This window comes from Amblyraja radiata, chromosome 1, assembly GCF_010909765.2.
Source record: "Amblyraja radiata isolate CabotCenter1 chromosome 1, sAmbRad1.1.pri, whole genome shotgun sequence".
Lineage (NCBI taxonomy): Eukaryota > Metazoa > Chordata > Chondrichthyes > Rajiformes > Rajidae > Amblyraja > Amblyraja radiata.
This window is the reverse complement of record NC_045956.1, coordinates 8,171,499-8,186,589: the sequence shown is the minus strand read 5'-3', so window position 1 is coordinate 8,186,589 and position 15,091 is coordinate 8,171,499. Positions and strand designations below refer to the sequence as shown.

At 36.3% G+C, this 15,091-nt stretch overlaps 1 protein-coding gene across 1 annotated transcript in view; it reads right to left on the bottom strand.

The window, feature by feature from the left end:
* Positions 1-9,562: 9,562 nt before the first annotated feature.
* anxa5 (annexin A5) overlaps positions 9,563-15,091 on the bottom strand; it is a 33,612-nt gene continuing 28,083 nt past the window's right edge. Inside the window, exons 11-13 of the mRNA XM_033017187.1 lie at positions 13,781-13,839; positions 12,695-12,817; positions 9,563-10,833 (exon numbers count right to left, since the gene is read on the bottom strand). Coding sequence (XP_032873078.1) covers positions 10,771-10,833; positions 12,695-12,817; positions 13,781-13,839 — 245 coding nt within the window. The 3' untranslated portion in view covers positions 9,563-10,770. The remainder of the gene's footprint in view (positions 10,834-12,694; positions 12,818-13,780; positions 13,840-15,091) is intronic.

Genomic DNA, 15,091 nt, shown 5'->3' with positions numbered 1-15,091 from the left:
TGGCATTTAATGAACATTGATGTATTTGTTGTAAACTTTTGTCCCACATATCTTTCGTGATAGGATGACCTATTTCATTTCCCCATTTGTATCTATATGGTTCGGTCGGTGGTACCTCGTTGTTTAGTAGGGTGTTATAAATATAAGCTATTAGTTTTTCAGTATTAGGATGCTTGTTCAGACATTCATCAAGAATTTCTGATTCCCTATTCCTGTAGACTTGTGTATTAGATTTAACATAATCTCTAATTTGTAGATATCTGAAGAAATTATTTGAGTGCAGTCCATAATTCTGTTGTAACTCTTGAAATGAAAGAAAAGTACCTTTCCCATAAAGATGTCCTATATTTTTGATTCCATAATTTTTCCATTGTGTGAAACCTTTGTCCATAAAGGATGATTTGAATAAAGGATTATTTACAATGGGAAGGCAGAGTGGTATATTATTCAATTTTAAATCTTTTTTTATTTGTTTCCAAATTTGTATTCCACTATGTATTATGGGGTTTTCTTTATAGGTTTTTTTGTGCAGTTTTGTGGGGGCAAATATGATCGGTCCAATTTCAAAAGGTAGACAGTCTTCCTTTTCCATCATTAGCCAATCTGGTTGTTGATCCATTTCTTCCAGCCAGAAATTCATGTTTTTAATATGGACTGCCCAAAAATAAAATAAGAAATTTGGCAAAGCCAAACCTCCATTTATCTTTGATTTACATAAATGTTTTTTACTTATTCTATGATTCTTATAATCCCAGACAAAACTTGTAACAATGGAATCGACTTTTTTGAAAAAAGTTTTTGGGATATATATCGGAATTAATTGAAGTAGGTACAGCAGTTGCGGTAAAAAAATCATTTTTATAGCATTAATTCTCCCAAGCATAGAAATGGGGAGTGTTTTCCAGTATTGAATATTCTTATGTAGTTTATTCAGTAAGGGTGGGAAATTTAGTTTAAATAAAGTGGTATATGTCTTAGTTACATAGATTCCTAAGTATTTAAATTTATCTTTAACTATTTTAAAAGGGGATTGTTGTATTGTATGTAAATTGAATTTTGTTATTGGCATGATTTCGCTTTTATTCCAATTAATTCTATATCCCGAAAACTGACCAAATTGAGTTATTAGATTTAATAGGTTTGGAATACTAGTTTCCAATTTTGTAATATATATTAGTATATCATCTGCATATAAGGAGATTTTATTCCTTGTGTCTCTAGTATTGTATCCAAATATTCCTGGATGGTTTCTAACGCTTTCTGCTAGGGGTTCGATTGCAAGAGCAAATAATAGTGGGGATAGTGAGCATCCTTGTCTACAGCCTCTAGAGAGATTAAATTTAGTTGATAAAATTTTGTTTGTTAATATTCTAGCTGTTGGATTAGAATATAACAATTTAACCCATGTACAGTACTTCTCTCCTAGTTGAAATGTTTCCATCACCGAAAATAAATATGGCCATTCTACCTGGTCAAATGCTTTTTCAGCATCTAACGAGATAATTGCTAGCTCTCTGCGTTAGGGATTCTATTGGAGTATATAATATTAAATAATCTTCTCAGATTATAAAATGAATACCGTTTGGGGATAAACCCTGTTTGGTCGGGATGTATTAATTTGCTGATCACTAAGCTCAATCTATTAGATAGAATTTTAGTTAATATTTTCTGATCAGTATTTAAGAGGGCTATAGCTCTGTATGAACCTGGGTCTTCAAGATCCTTGTCCGTTTTTGGTATAAGTATGATTGTAGATTCATTTAGAGTTTCTGGGAGTTTCTGTTGAGTATAAGCGTATTTGTACATTATCTGTAGGCGTGGGGAAAGCAAATCATAATTTTTTTTATAAAATTCAGAATTTAGACTATCGGGTCCTGCAGACTTTCCGTTTTTTAAGAACTTTATTGATTCTTCAATGTCTTTTATCATAATTTCAGCCCCTAGCAATTCTCTCTCTTTCTGATCTAGACCCGCAAACTTACAATTCTGTAAAAATGTTTCCATTCCCGTTGATTGTTCTGTTATTTTAGATGAATACAATTTTTGGTAGTATTGTAGAAATCTATCATTAATATCTTTAGGCAGTGTTAATGTTTCTCCCTTGTCTGTTCTAATTTTGTATATTGTTTTTTCCCCGTCCAATTTGCAAAGTTGACGCTCTAATAGTTTTTGTGGTTTGTCACCAAATTCAAAATTTAATTGTTTTGTATGTTGATAAAGTTTTATAACTTGGTCTGAATAAATCTTGTTTAATTTATATTTCAATACTGCAATTTTATTGTGTTTTATCGTGGATGGTGCTGCTGCATTTTCTGTGTCTAATTGCTTTATTTCCATTTCCAGTTTCTGTTGTTTGGCCCTATTCTCTTTATTAAAAAATGATTGGGAAGAAATTAATGCTCCTCGTACAAATGCTTTAAATGTTTCCCAAAGAAGGGAAGCAGAGATTTCAGGGCTATCGTTAGCCTCAAAAACATTTTAATCTATTTTACTAGGTATTCATTACATGACTTATCTTTTAAGATTTGGGGATTGAATCTCCATTGTGACTGTGTCTCTGCCATTCCGTTTACTTTGATCATAAATGTTAATGGAGCGTGGTCTGAGATTATGATGTTATGATATTGTGAGTTATAGGTAAATGGGATAAGTTTTGAATCCACTAAAAAATAGTCTATCCTTGAGTAAGTTTTATGTACTGGTGAGTAAAATGAATATTCTCGGCCCGATGGATTTTCAATTCTCCAAACGTCCTTAATATTAGTAGTATTAATGTATGAATTTAAAAATTCACTTGATCGAGATTTTAGTTTTCTTTGAGTTGATGATCTATCCAAACAAGCATCCAAAGTGCAATTTAAATCTCCACCGATTATTAAGTTTTGTTGTGTACCTTCCGGGATATTGTTAAGAATTCTCTTAAAAAACAGAGGGCTATCAAAATTTGGTCCATACACATTGAGGAGAGTCACCTTTTTTAAGTATAACTCCCCTATTATTACAATATATCTGCCTTCAATGTCTTCTATCGTTGATATATGTTTAAAGGGTATACCTTTACGAATTAATATTGCAACACCTCTAGATTTATGTGAGAATGAAGAGTGGTACGCTTTAGCAATCCATTTTGCTTTCAATCTGTGTTGTGCTTCCTTTTTAAGATGTGTCTCCTGGAGAAATATTATATCTGTTTTCAATGATTTTAAATGAGCTAACACTTTGCCTCTCTTGATAGGTTCATTAATTCCCTTAACATTCCAACTACAGAATTTAATTCCCTCACCCCCAATTTTTATATTCATGTCTTGCATCTTGTGATTAAGTGGTAGAGCAGATGATTCAGCACACTCAACCCTACCTTATACTTAAACATCAGGTAGATGAATTTTAGGTCACGTCTGTTTTCCATCCGAACATATCTCCTTAAATAAAATATGCAATTCCATTCCAAATACAAAATATAATATGATATAAGATAAAAAAGGTAATAGCAAATAGGGTTAGTAAAGTGTGGAAAGTAAAAAAGAAAAGCAACTACAACTACAATTAGTGCAGTTAGTGATAGCCACCCTAATGTGGCTAAGCATCTATGGACTTCCGTAGCTTTTGGTTTATAAAAATACTAGCTCCGTACTTTCCTTGAAAGGAAAGTTGCCAATTCGATGCATACAATTTGTGGGGGGGAAAGAAATATTGATTATATTCCATTAATGGTATAATTAGTAGTCTCAAATTGAAATGTTAGTTTTGTATAATATAAACATTTATCAAAGAATAATCAAAAACGAAAACATCAGAGAGCCACCAAACATTTCTCATTATAAAATACCTGAATCACACTTTACTTATATTTCATACTTTTAGTTAATTCTTAAATAATCTAAATAATCTTATTATCTTATTATCATTAGTTAGTTAGTTAATATTCTTGATTATTAATAGTTGTTAGAGGTTAGTACTAGAATGTTAGTATTATATATCCGTTGCAGGAAATATACCCAATTCTTATTGCAAATTTTAGGCAACCCTTAAATATAATAGTTTAAAGTTTAGAGTTCCATATCTTCTCTGCGAGATAGCAGTATCCAGGTAGGTGTTAAGTGTTGAATATTTTTCAATCTTCGATCTTGTCCTCGATGTTCTTGGCAAATTCAAATGCTTCCGTGTGCTTGATGAAGAAGTATTCCTTCTTCTCGTAACTGACTCTTAGTGTTGCGGGGTATAACAGTCCACATCTCAGATTCTTTATATTCTTCAGTATTCTTCTTGTTTCTGTGAACAACGCTCTTTTCTTAGCAACTTCCACAGGGTAATCTCTGAATACGCTAATCTTGTCTCCTTCATATACAAGATTTCTGCTTTTGCCAATTTTCCTCATCATGTCATCCAATACATGGTCATATTGGACCTTTACTATCATTATTCTTGGTCGGTCGCCCACCTTTGGGGGACGTCTCGGTACTCTGTGCGCTCTGGCAAGTAATGGCGCCTGGTCCAGGTTCAAAATTGTTTTCAATACTTCTGCAGCAAATTCACGGGGGTCACGAGTCCCCTCTCTGCCTTCCTGGATGCCCACGATTCTTAAGTTCTGACGCCTCTGTCGTCCCTCCAAATCTGTACATTTTTCAGTTATTTGATGCAATAACTTTGATAGGCGTTGGTTCTCAGTGATGAGTTGTTTTGTAGTTGCGGTGCTTGTCTCAGCAAGTTCCTTAAGTTCTTTTACAATCTTGTGGTGTTGGTTTAATGTCAGGAGAATAGGTTCAAGTTTAGAATCAAATCTGGATTCCATCTTATTCAGTTTTTCATTTACTTCTTCAACATTTTGAGTCATATTTCTTTCCATATCTAATTTCCAGTCTTCAAGGACTTTGTGTACAATCTCTGTAACATCTTCTTTAATTTGTTCTTTAATTTCTTTTTTAAAAGATGTCAGCTCCTCTTTAAACTCTTTAAAGTTCTGTCTAAGATCTTTAAGTTCCTCCTTAAGAAACGTTTTTAATTCTTCCATCTCAGTCTTTTACTTCTTCTTTGAGATGTCTTCTCGGGATGCTGTTAAACCTGAGGCCGAGGCTTCAGTTGGGCCTACCTCTTTAATCTTGCCGGTTTTTGTCTTGTGTGGGGGGAGTATGTTGAGTCGACATACTGCCGGTGTCGCGCGCCTGATGACGTCACGGGCTTACTGCAAAACAATCGGTGCCGTTTTCTGCAGGTAGGATCTGTCTTTTCCCCCCGTTTTTTTGTTTTTTTCACGGAGCTAGTTGGCGCGAGTCTCTCCTACTCCATAGCGCCACCGGAAGTCGGGTGAACCGGGTTCTTACAGAGCTATATCACTTCTAAATACGGATCAGAAAATCTTAGCAAAGATTCTAGCTAGAAGACTGAATAATTATATTAACAAATTGGTAAACCCGGATCAAACGGGATTTACACCCAAAAGACAATCATTTAATAATTTGAGAAGGCTTTTCAATATAATGTACTCTCACAAAGAGGACATTGAAGATATTTCAGTTGTTACGCTAGATGCAGAGAAGGCATTTGACCAGGTAGAATGGCAGTATTTATATAAGATACTCCAAAAATTTAATATGGGAGAGAATTTTATTAGATGGTTAAACTACTTTATGATAAACCTACGGCAAGAATATTAACTAATAATATGTTATCTCCAAAATTTTATTTAACAAGGGGCAATAGGCAAGGTTGTGCCTTATCACCATTGCTATTTGCCCTTATGATAGAACCGCTGGCCGAAAAGATTAGAAATCATCTGAATATTCACGGATATAATAATAAGGACTCAAAGAATAAAATTTCATTATATGCTGATGATATTCTTTTATATATTACTAATACACAAACGAGTATCCCCACCTTATTAACACTAATTGAGGAATTCGGTTCTTTTTCAGGATATAGAATAAATTGGAATAAAAGCGAAATTATGTCTTTAAAACCACAGGATGCGAGACACTTATTAAAATTCCCTTTCAAAATTGCAACAGAAAAATTCAAGTATTTGGGTATTCAAATTACGAGAAGACACAAATCATTATTTAGCGCCAATTTTATGCCACTATTAAATAAACTGAATGTTATGATTAAATTTTGGAAAACGCTCCCGCTCTCATTGATAGGTAGAATTAACGCTATAAAAATGACTTTCTTACCACAATTAATATATTTGTTTCAAGCGATCCCAATATATATTCCAAAATATTTTTTCAAAAAACTAGATTCTAGCATTATTACTAATTTTATATGGGATTATAGAGCACACAGAATTCAACGAAAGCAGTTGTGTAAACCTAAAGAAGTTGGGGGTTTATCATTACCTAACTTTACGTATTACTTCTGGGCAGTGCATATTAAGAACATAATGTACTGGTTGGATAGTTCCACTCACCAGTCGGAGTGGATAAGAATGGAGAAAGAGGAGTGTTTCCCGTACGATATAGGAACGATCTTGTTCTCACCGATAAAATTGAATAGTATAATATATAAGAAGAACCCAATTATTCACAATACAATAAGAATTTGGAAACAAATAAAATTATCCTTGAAATTAAATAATCTATCAGTACTAATCCCAATATTAAACAATCCTGCATTCAAACCATCTCTTATCGACAAAACATACAAACAATGGGATAGACTGGGGATTAGGAAAGTAGGAGATATGTATGAATTGGGCAAATTGTTATCATTTCAACAATTAAAATCAAAATTTAAACTGAATGATAATCAATATTTTAAATATATACAGATACGTGACTTTATGAAGAAATATATACATAGATTTCAAACTATATTTTTAGACCCTTTAGAAGAAGCAATGAATATTAAGGCTGATTCACAAAAACTAATATCATATTTTTATAATAGTATATTAAATAGAGAATTACCCTCAACAGAGGCACTAAGAGAAGATTGGGAACATGAACTAATGATAAAGATCCCGAAAGATAGATGGGAAAAGTATCTGATGAACACACCTAATTGTTCTATTAATGCAAGACATAATTTAATTCAATTTAAATTATTACATAGACTATATTATTCAAAAACGAGGTTGAATAAATTCTACCCAAACGTCTCTCCCAGATGCGATAAATGTTTGTTTCAAAACGCCAATATAACACATTCATTTGTAGGATGTACAAAGTTGAATACATTTTGGAGCGATATATTTGATATATTTACAAAGCTCTTCAAGTCAAGAATAGAACCTAATACAGAATGGGTTTTATTTGGAATAATAGTAGAAGATATCAAATTAAATAAAGACCAAAAAGTATTCTTTAATTATGGGTTAATAATTGGAAAGAAATTGATACTTAAATTTTGGAAAAATACAGCTATACCAACTATTAAAATGTGGATTAGGAATACGATGGACATAGCACGCCTTGAAGAAATGAGACTCCGACTAATAGATAAATATGACCAATTCTTAAGGAGTTGGTCTCCTTTCATCGACTTTTTGGAATCATGTGATGCAGCAGTACCGTAAAGTTTGCTGATTTCAGGTCAGGTCGTGGATAGATCTACATCTCCGAATAAAGATTTGAAAATTTCTTTTTTAAGGGTCTTTTTCTCCTATTTCTACTTTTTATTTTTTATTTTCTTATATACACACTTCACGTTTTTCTATTTTCTACTATCCATTTTTCATCTTTTTCTTTCTATTTTTTTTTTTTTTTTTTACTTCCTTTTCAAAAACATAAAACTAGAGGTTGTACATATAATGTATTATGTTATGACATAGTTGGCACCTAAAATTAGGTTCCACTGTACTGTTTTGTACTGTATTAACTTCTAATTAAAAAACATTTTTTTTAAATTAAAACTTCAAGCCAAATCACCCAAGCCAACATTTGCAGTAAGTAGTGCCTTTCAACCTCAAGCCAAAGCATCTCAAGCCAAAGCACCCAAGCCACCATTTGCAGTAAGTAGTGCCTTTCAACTTCAAGCCAAAGCACCCAAGCCACCATTTGCAATAAGTAGTGCCTTTCAACTTCAAGCCAAAGCACCCGAACAACCATTTGCAGGCAGTGCCTTTTTACTTCAAACAAACCATATTTTCATTTTCAAACCACATTAAGGGTACTCACAGTTATGTAGACATTTGTTCAGTGTCATTCAGAGCTCAGAGAGACGTGACCCTTGGCTTCATCCATCTTGCAGAAAGTGAGGCACACCACTTCCTGGTTTTATAGTCCCTCCTCCTCCCTCCAGCAGGTGCAGCAGAGAGAATGGTGATTTTTTTAAACTTCAAGCCAAAGCTCCCAAGCCACCATTTGCAGTAAGTAGTCCATTTTGAACTTTAAACCAAAGCTCCCAAGCCAACATTTGCAGTAAATAATGCATTTCAACTTCAAGCCAAAGCACCCAAGACACCATTTGCAGTAAGCAGTGCCTTTCAACTTCATGCCACCATTTGCAGTAAGTAGTGCCTTTCAACTTCAAGCCAAAGCATCCAAACAACCATTTGCAGGCAGTGCCTTTTTACTTCAAACAAACCATATTTTCATTTTCAAACCACATTAAGGGTACTCACAGTTGTGTAGACATTTGTTCAGTGTTATTCAGAACTCAGAGAGACGTGACCCTTGGCTTCATCCATCTTGCAGAGTGAGGCACACCACTTCCTGGTTTTATAGTCCCTCCCCCTCCTTCCAGCAGGTGCAGCAGAGAGAATGGTGATTTTCTTTTTAAACATTAATATCTCGCTGATTTGTCATCGATGGGAAAAATCCTCCGCACCCGTATGGCGGAGGGGGGGGGGGGGGGGCTCTGTGCGACGTGGCCAAAAATGACGGCCGTAGGTGGCGGCGTTCTGTCGGAAATCGCAGCACAGTAGGCCTAAAGCGGTCAAGATCAGAGATTTAGTAATATAGATAAGGGGAAAAACCTTAATGGCATTGATGTTCAGAGAGATCTTGTGCAGAGAAAAGTGGAAGCACAAGTAGATAGGGTGGTAAGGCATATGGTATGCTTGCCTTCATTGCTAAGGGAGTAAAGGGCCTGTCCCACGGGTATGCGACTGCATGCGGCAAGCGCGACCTAACGTGGTCGCTTGAGCCGTGCGGCCTCGCGGGGCCGGTCCCACTTCGATCGCCGGAGCCGTATGGAGTTGTGCGGGGCTGGTCCTGACATCGTGTGGGGCTCCGAAAAACTGACACTGTCCAAAAATTCCTCGCGGCAACGGCCTGCCAGCCCACAGCCGCATTGAGGCCGTACGCATCGCCTCGACGGGCATGCGCAGCGTTTTGACGCCGTACGCAGCGTCTTGACGGCGTACGCCTAGCGTGAACTTCCCGCTGACGTCGCTCGAACTTCACATCAACTCGTACGGGATCACGCGACCTCCGCGCGGCCCCCGCTTCCAGTTTGGTCTCGCTCGCCGCATGCAGTCGCATGCTGGTGGGACCAGCCCTGTACGGGGATCACTCGACCTCCGCGTGGCCCCCACTTCCGATTTGGACGTGCTTGCCGCATGCAGTTGCATGCTCTTGGGACAGGCCCTTTAGATCCATGAAAGGAAAGGCGACCGATACATATTTTTCACAGATTTATTTGAGAAACAAATATTACACATGAAAAGCAATTGGCAGACATTTATTCTTTTAAAGCAATAGCTTTACTCAGCGATGTAAACATTATTATGATAACATGTAATAGCTAAGGGATTAAGTGCCCATATTACATATTAATCCCTTGCATGTATTAATTAAAACAATGCAGTAGCGCATAAACTAGTAAATAAAGTAAATTAATATTCCCAGAAAAAAATAATTCCAAAAGGGTTCCTTGTAAATTGCCAATTATGAAGATCGACATCACTATTAATGATTTTACATATACTGAATAACCATCCAACCACCCAGCCATCTTCATACTAACCCAATAGAAATATTATCCGGTGGTCTTCCAGATGCAAACAAATACAACAGAAATCATTCCTTAGAATGCCAACAATAACAAAATTAAAAAATGAGTTGGTCCATTGCTCAGACAGAGAAATGTTTTAGGACTGAATATTTATTCATCTCAGTAATTTGATAAGTGCAATGAAATCCCCATTTTCTCAGGGACAGTGCAATAACAAACTTCCTTAATTATCTATGTATTGAATTTGGTCACTGATGGCAATGCCGGAATTGGATCCCAATCCTATTTGCTCTTGTACTAAGTTGATTTGCATGGCCATTGCTCTTATGGGCAGATAAGAGTTGCTGCCTGTCTAAAGTTACTGTAGGCCAGACCAGAGAAGGATGATCAATTTCCTTCCAGAAAAGGATATTAACAATCCTGATAGATTTTAATACCTCTTTAGACATATTTTTATTCAAGATTTTTTTTTTACTTTAAGTATTCAAATTTATATTTGGACTTGAATTTGTGGGTCTGGATTACTAATCGTATAACATGAAGTAGTTCCCCAGCTCAAATTGGAACTTAGTTACCTTATGCCATCCAAAGCACTCTTACAGTTATCCATTCCATTTCACAGAAATACTATTACAACAAATAAAACCGTTTTAATTATTTACTGTGTTAATTATTGGATTTGGTAGTAAAATTACTTGCAATATTCAAACTGCAAAATTCCAATAAGGCATTATTAGGAACTCATTTAAGATGAGATAAATCTTAACATGTTTTGCAAGCTATAATTCATTAAAAAGCATTTGCACTTTGATAAGCAATTAACAGGTTAAAACTTCAATACTGACGATGGAATTCATTATTTCAAAAAGAGCATTAATTATCTTCACTGCCGCACAAGCTTAGAAGGACATTTCTGTAATCACCCGACGTGTCACTCTGCAAAAGAAAAGGAATTTGTTAATGGTTGTTCTTGAAAATTGAGCTGTTGTGTTCAGAAACCATTTCAACCTATCCAGGTTGAGAATAAATTCTTGTGTGGCAACATCAGCAGCAGCTTGCATCCATGACATAGAAGCTACAGTATATATAGGTGCATATCACCTTACAATGTAGAGAACATAGTCGCGATGGTCAAGTTGCTTCCCTACAGCACCAGAGACTCAGGTTCGATCCTGCCTACAGGTGCTGTCTATATGGTGTTTGTATGTTTAGTTTAGAGATTTAGAGCAGAAACAGGCTCTTCGGCCAATCGGGTCCGCACCGACCAGCAATCCCTGCACATTAACATTATCCTACACCCACTAGGGACAATTTATATATTTACCAAGACAATTAACCTGCATAACTGTACGCCTTTGGAGTGTTCTACCCCTGTAACCATGTGGGTTTTCCTCCCATGTGCTCTGCTTTCCTCCCCACACTTCAAAAATATACAGGTTTGTAGTTTAATTTGGCTTCGGTAAAAATCGTCCCGAGTGTGTGTAGGATGGCGCCAGTTAACAGCGATCATTGGTCGGCACAGGCTCGGTGAGCCGGAGGGCCTGTTTCCACGTTGTATCTCTAAGCCAAAAAACTAAGCTAAACCTTGATTACTGCAGATTCAGAGAACTCATTGTATGTGTTCAAGTATAATTGGCAAGGTAGTTGGTAAACATCATGGGACATCTTAGAGCTGTCCATAGACTGATTAGGCAGTCATGCAAGGCCTCAATTGTTAACTTGGGCGAGTCATACACATTCAGGAAGTAATGACTGGCCTACAACTGCCACAACCACAATTCTTTTTGCAAGGCAGAACTCCAACAAGTGGAGATTCTGTTCTCGATCCTCATCAACTTCAGTTTACTAGAGATGCATCTTTCTGCTTGGGGCAAATCTCTTTTATCCTAATGATGGAAATTGGCTCTTTTATCCAAGATGGGCAGGGCTGCAATGAGAAGTGCAACCTTATTAGAAATCATTCTTGATTAATGATATTTGAGAGTAAGTTTTATTTCTCCTTTAGCACTGACCAAGAGCAGACTGATGAAGCAGCGATTTTGCAGATAATGCTCATATTTAGAAAACAGGGCAGATTAAGTACCACATAGTTGGGAAAATGCTAGTGTTAAACTACACTAGGATATTTAGGTTTAGGTTCATTATTCTCACATGTACTAAGGTACAGTGAAAAACTTTGTTTTGCTATCTTTACTTATCTTAATACATTCATCAATTAATTGCACAGGCAAACTGCTTTGATTTCCAAGTAATTCAACATTTAAGAATAAGTTACCTCTTTCTCTTGTCCTCTCATTCTCATTCCCTGTAAATAATAACTAATAATGAATTATATCTATATTTTGTGAGGGACCATGATTTAAATACATGGTCAGTTTTGTATTTGGACCTCTACCGGACTTTTTTTTAGTAGGACGATTACTCATTAGTGACCATTAGTATTTATTAGTCATAGTTGTAACACATGCAAATGAGCCCTTCAGCCCACAACAACTATGCAAGCCCTTTTGCTCATCTACACTCATCTTATTTACCTGTATTAAGACTGTATCCTTCAACACCTTGTCGTTTATTGTGAAAGTCTCTTAAAAATACTAACGGTATCTGATTCCACCATCCCCTCTGGTCGCATGTTCCAGATATCAACCATTCTTTACATATATTTTAAAAACTTATCCTTTAATTCTCCTACCTCTTATTTATTTTTAAATATATTTCCACATCCACTTTATGTAAAGACACATCACTGACTGATCCAGGTGTCGGCTAGGTGGCGCGTTCTGTTTTATGGTCATACCTTGATCATACTCTGGAGAGTTTTTCCATAGTTGTCATAGAATGCCTTACGAATATCCATCAGGTCAACTTCACTCCTTGAAATTATAACCCTGACGAGTGTTTCATCATTGGTGCCACTTCCCTAATTACAAAAGGAAATATGTCAAAATAGTTACTTAGCTACTTTCGACGATGTTAGGTTTGACAATGCATAGGCAAATTATGGAATGTACAATTTTTTTTTCTAAATATCAGTATGAACAATTAACACCTAATATGGTGTTTATCATTTGAAGAACTCCAAGCCGCAAGTCCAGCTGTGGGGTGTGATTTTCTGGATCAAACATCCACAGCAGTTAGACTGGAGTCAGCCTTGGACAGTTGCATAGACGTCTGGCAGAACGATAGTGGCTTCGGGTACAATTTAGTGAGAGTTTAATTCTGGTGATGTGAATCCGGCAGTGGCATATTCCTACTTAGCCTGTTTGGCAAGTTCACCGTTTCCATACCTGCAGCACCTGGATAAAATATCAGGACATTCACCAATGCCTGCTGTGACCTTAATGTCAAAGACCAACTCAACCTACCAACCAGGTTCCCAAGGACACCATGTCTAAACTAAACATTAGCTTCAAGTAAAGCTTTAGTTTTACCCTATTTTGGAACATGGGAAAGATAATAAAGATACCTGTGATGCAATTGTACCGAGAATCAGATACTTACAAACATTGCAAGAGAGACACAAGAGACTGCAGATGCTGGAACCTTGAGCAAAAGTGCCCAAGGAACTCAGCAGGTCAGGCAGCATCTGTGGAGGAAAATGGACAGAGAAAGGTTCGGATCAGAAACCTTGAAACATCTGTCCATTTCCCTTCACAGTTGCTGCCTGACCTGCTGAGTTTCTGCAGCAGATATTTATTTTGCAAAAAACTTTACAGAATGTTTTCTTGATCATGTTATTTTAATATTCTCTCCCAAACAACAGTTCTTGGTAACAAGCACTTCCATTTAGTACAAGTACAAATCTGGTCATTTTTATATTTAAATAAAACTTTAATAATAAATTAATTACATTTATTTGAGATTAATATATCAATGAACAGACCTTCATGGCATAGTAGAGTGTTTCAGCAAAATACTCAGGAACACTTCTTATACACTTGACTGAAATAAAAAAAACATAAAATGTGTATATAGATTATTAATGCCACTTTTTGTTTTACTAAGGTTAACAAATTTAAAGGTCCACTTATAGAATTAGGTTTCCATTAATCAATTTGCACAAATATTGACAAAGGCCTAACAACCCAATTGACCATTACATACATGGTGAAACAAGATTAGAACAAGAAACATGGCTTCACAGGTCTTTGTAATTGCTCACGTGTGTTTAATTGCCTCCTTAATGCAGGTATAAGAGAGCTCTCAGCACCTAGTCTTTCCTCCAGTCTTTCCATCACATTTGGAAACTTTTATTGCTGTTTATCAACATGAGGACCAAAGTTGTGCCAATGAAAGTCAAAGAAGCCATTACGAGACAGAAACAAGAATAAAACTGTTAGAGCCATCAGCCAAGCCTAATAGGCCTTTCTCACGGGGCGACTTGACGCAAGAGGTAACCAGAGTTGAACATCGTGGGAACCTCGTACGATAACCGTACGGCATTCGTGGACCACTGTGGACCACCGTGGTGCTAACGGCAGGTACTCGTGTAACTTGTCGACTCGGGAGAAAATTCAAGCAAGCTTGAATTTCTCCAAGAGTGACTTGTACACTTGTGGTTGAACATTGAAACATTATATGCACGTAGTGGCCAGTGCGATATCTGTAATAACTCTTGCGTTTACCGTGGGAACTCCTGCGAACGGTGAACCCGGAAGCTGGACAGAGGGGACAGAAGGTGAGTTTTAGTTTATTTTAGTTGTTGGCCACTCACCATTTGGTGTGACATCTAGAGTCCTTATGTTAATGTGTGTTTTTTCCTTTTGGGCATTACTTTGTTTCTGTTGGAGGCTCCACATTTTATTATAGCCTGAAGTGTGATAAAGCTTTTAACTCAGCAGTTTGATTGTCAGTGCTTGTTTACCTCATTGTTAAATAAATATATTTTTTACTATCAGATTGATGTCTGCAATTCTTCATTAACACATCACTACAAGATGAATGTCTCTAATGTTATAATCCCTCTCATGCTGAAACACAAAATAGTTGAAGGGAGGTGATATAATCACATTTTCATTCTTTTTCATTTTTGAGTGTTCATGTCCCTCAATTGCTGAGCTATTTAAACGTTTGAAAGTTTCACCTCTCAGTAGATAATTAAATAAGACAATCATCACGGTCAATGTGAGACAAAGTCTTTATTCCTATTTGACAATATAAAAAGACGACTTCTTGCACATATTGAGAGAAGGTG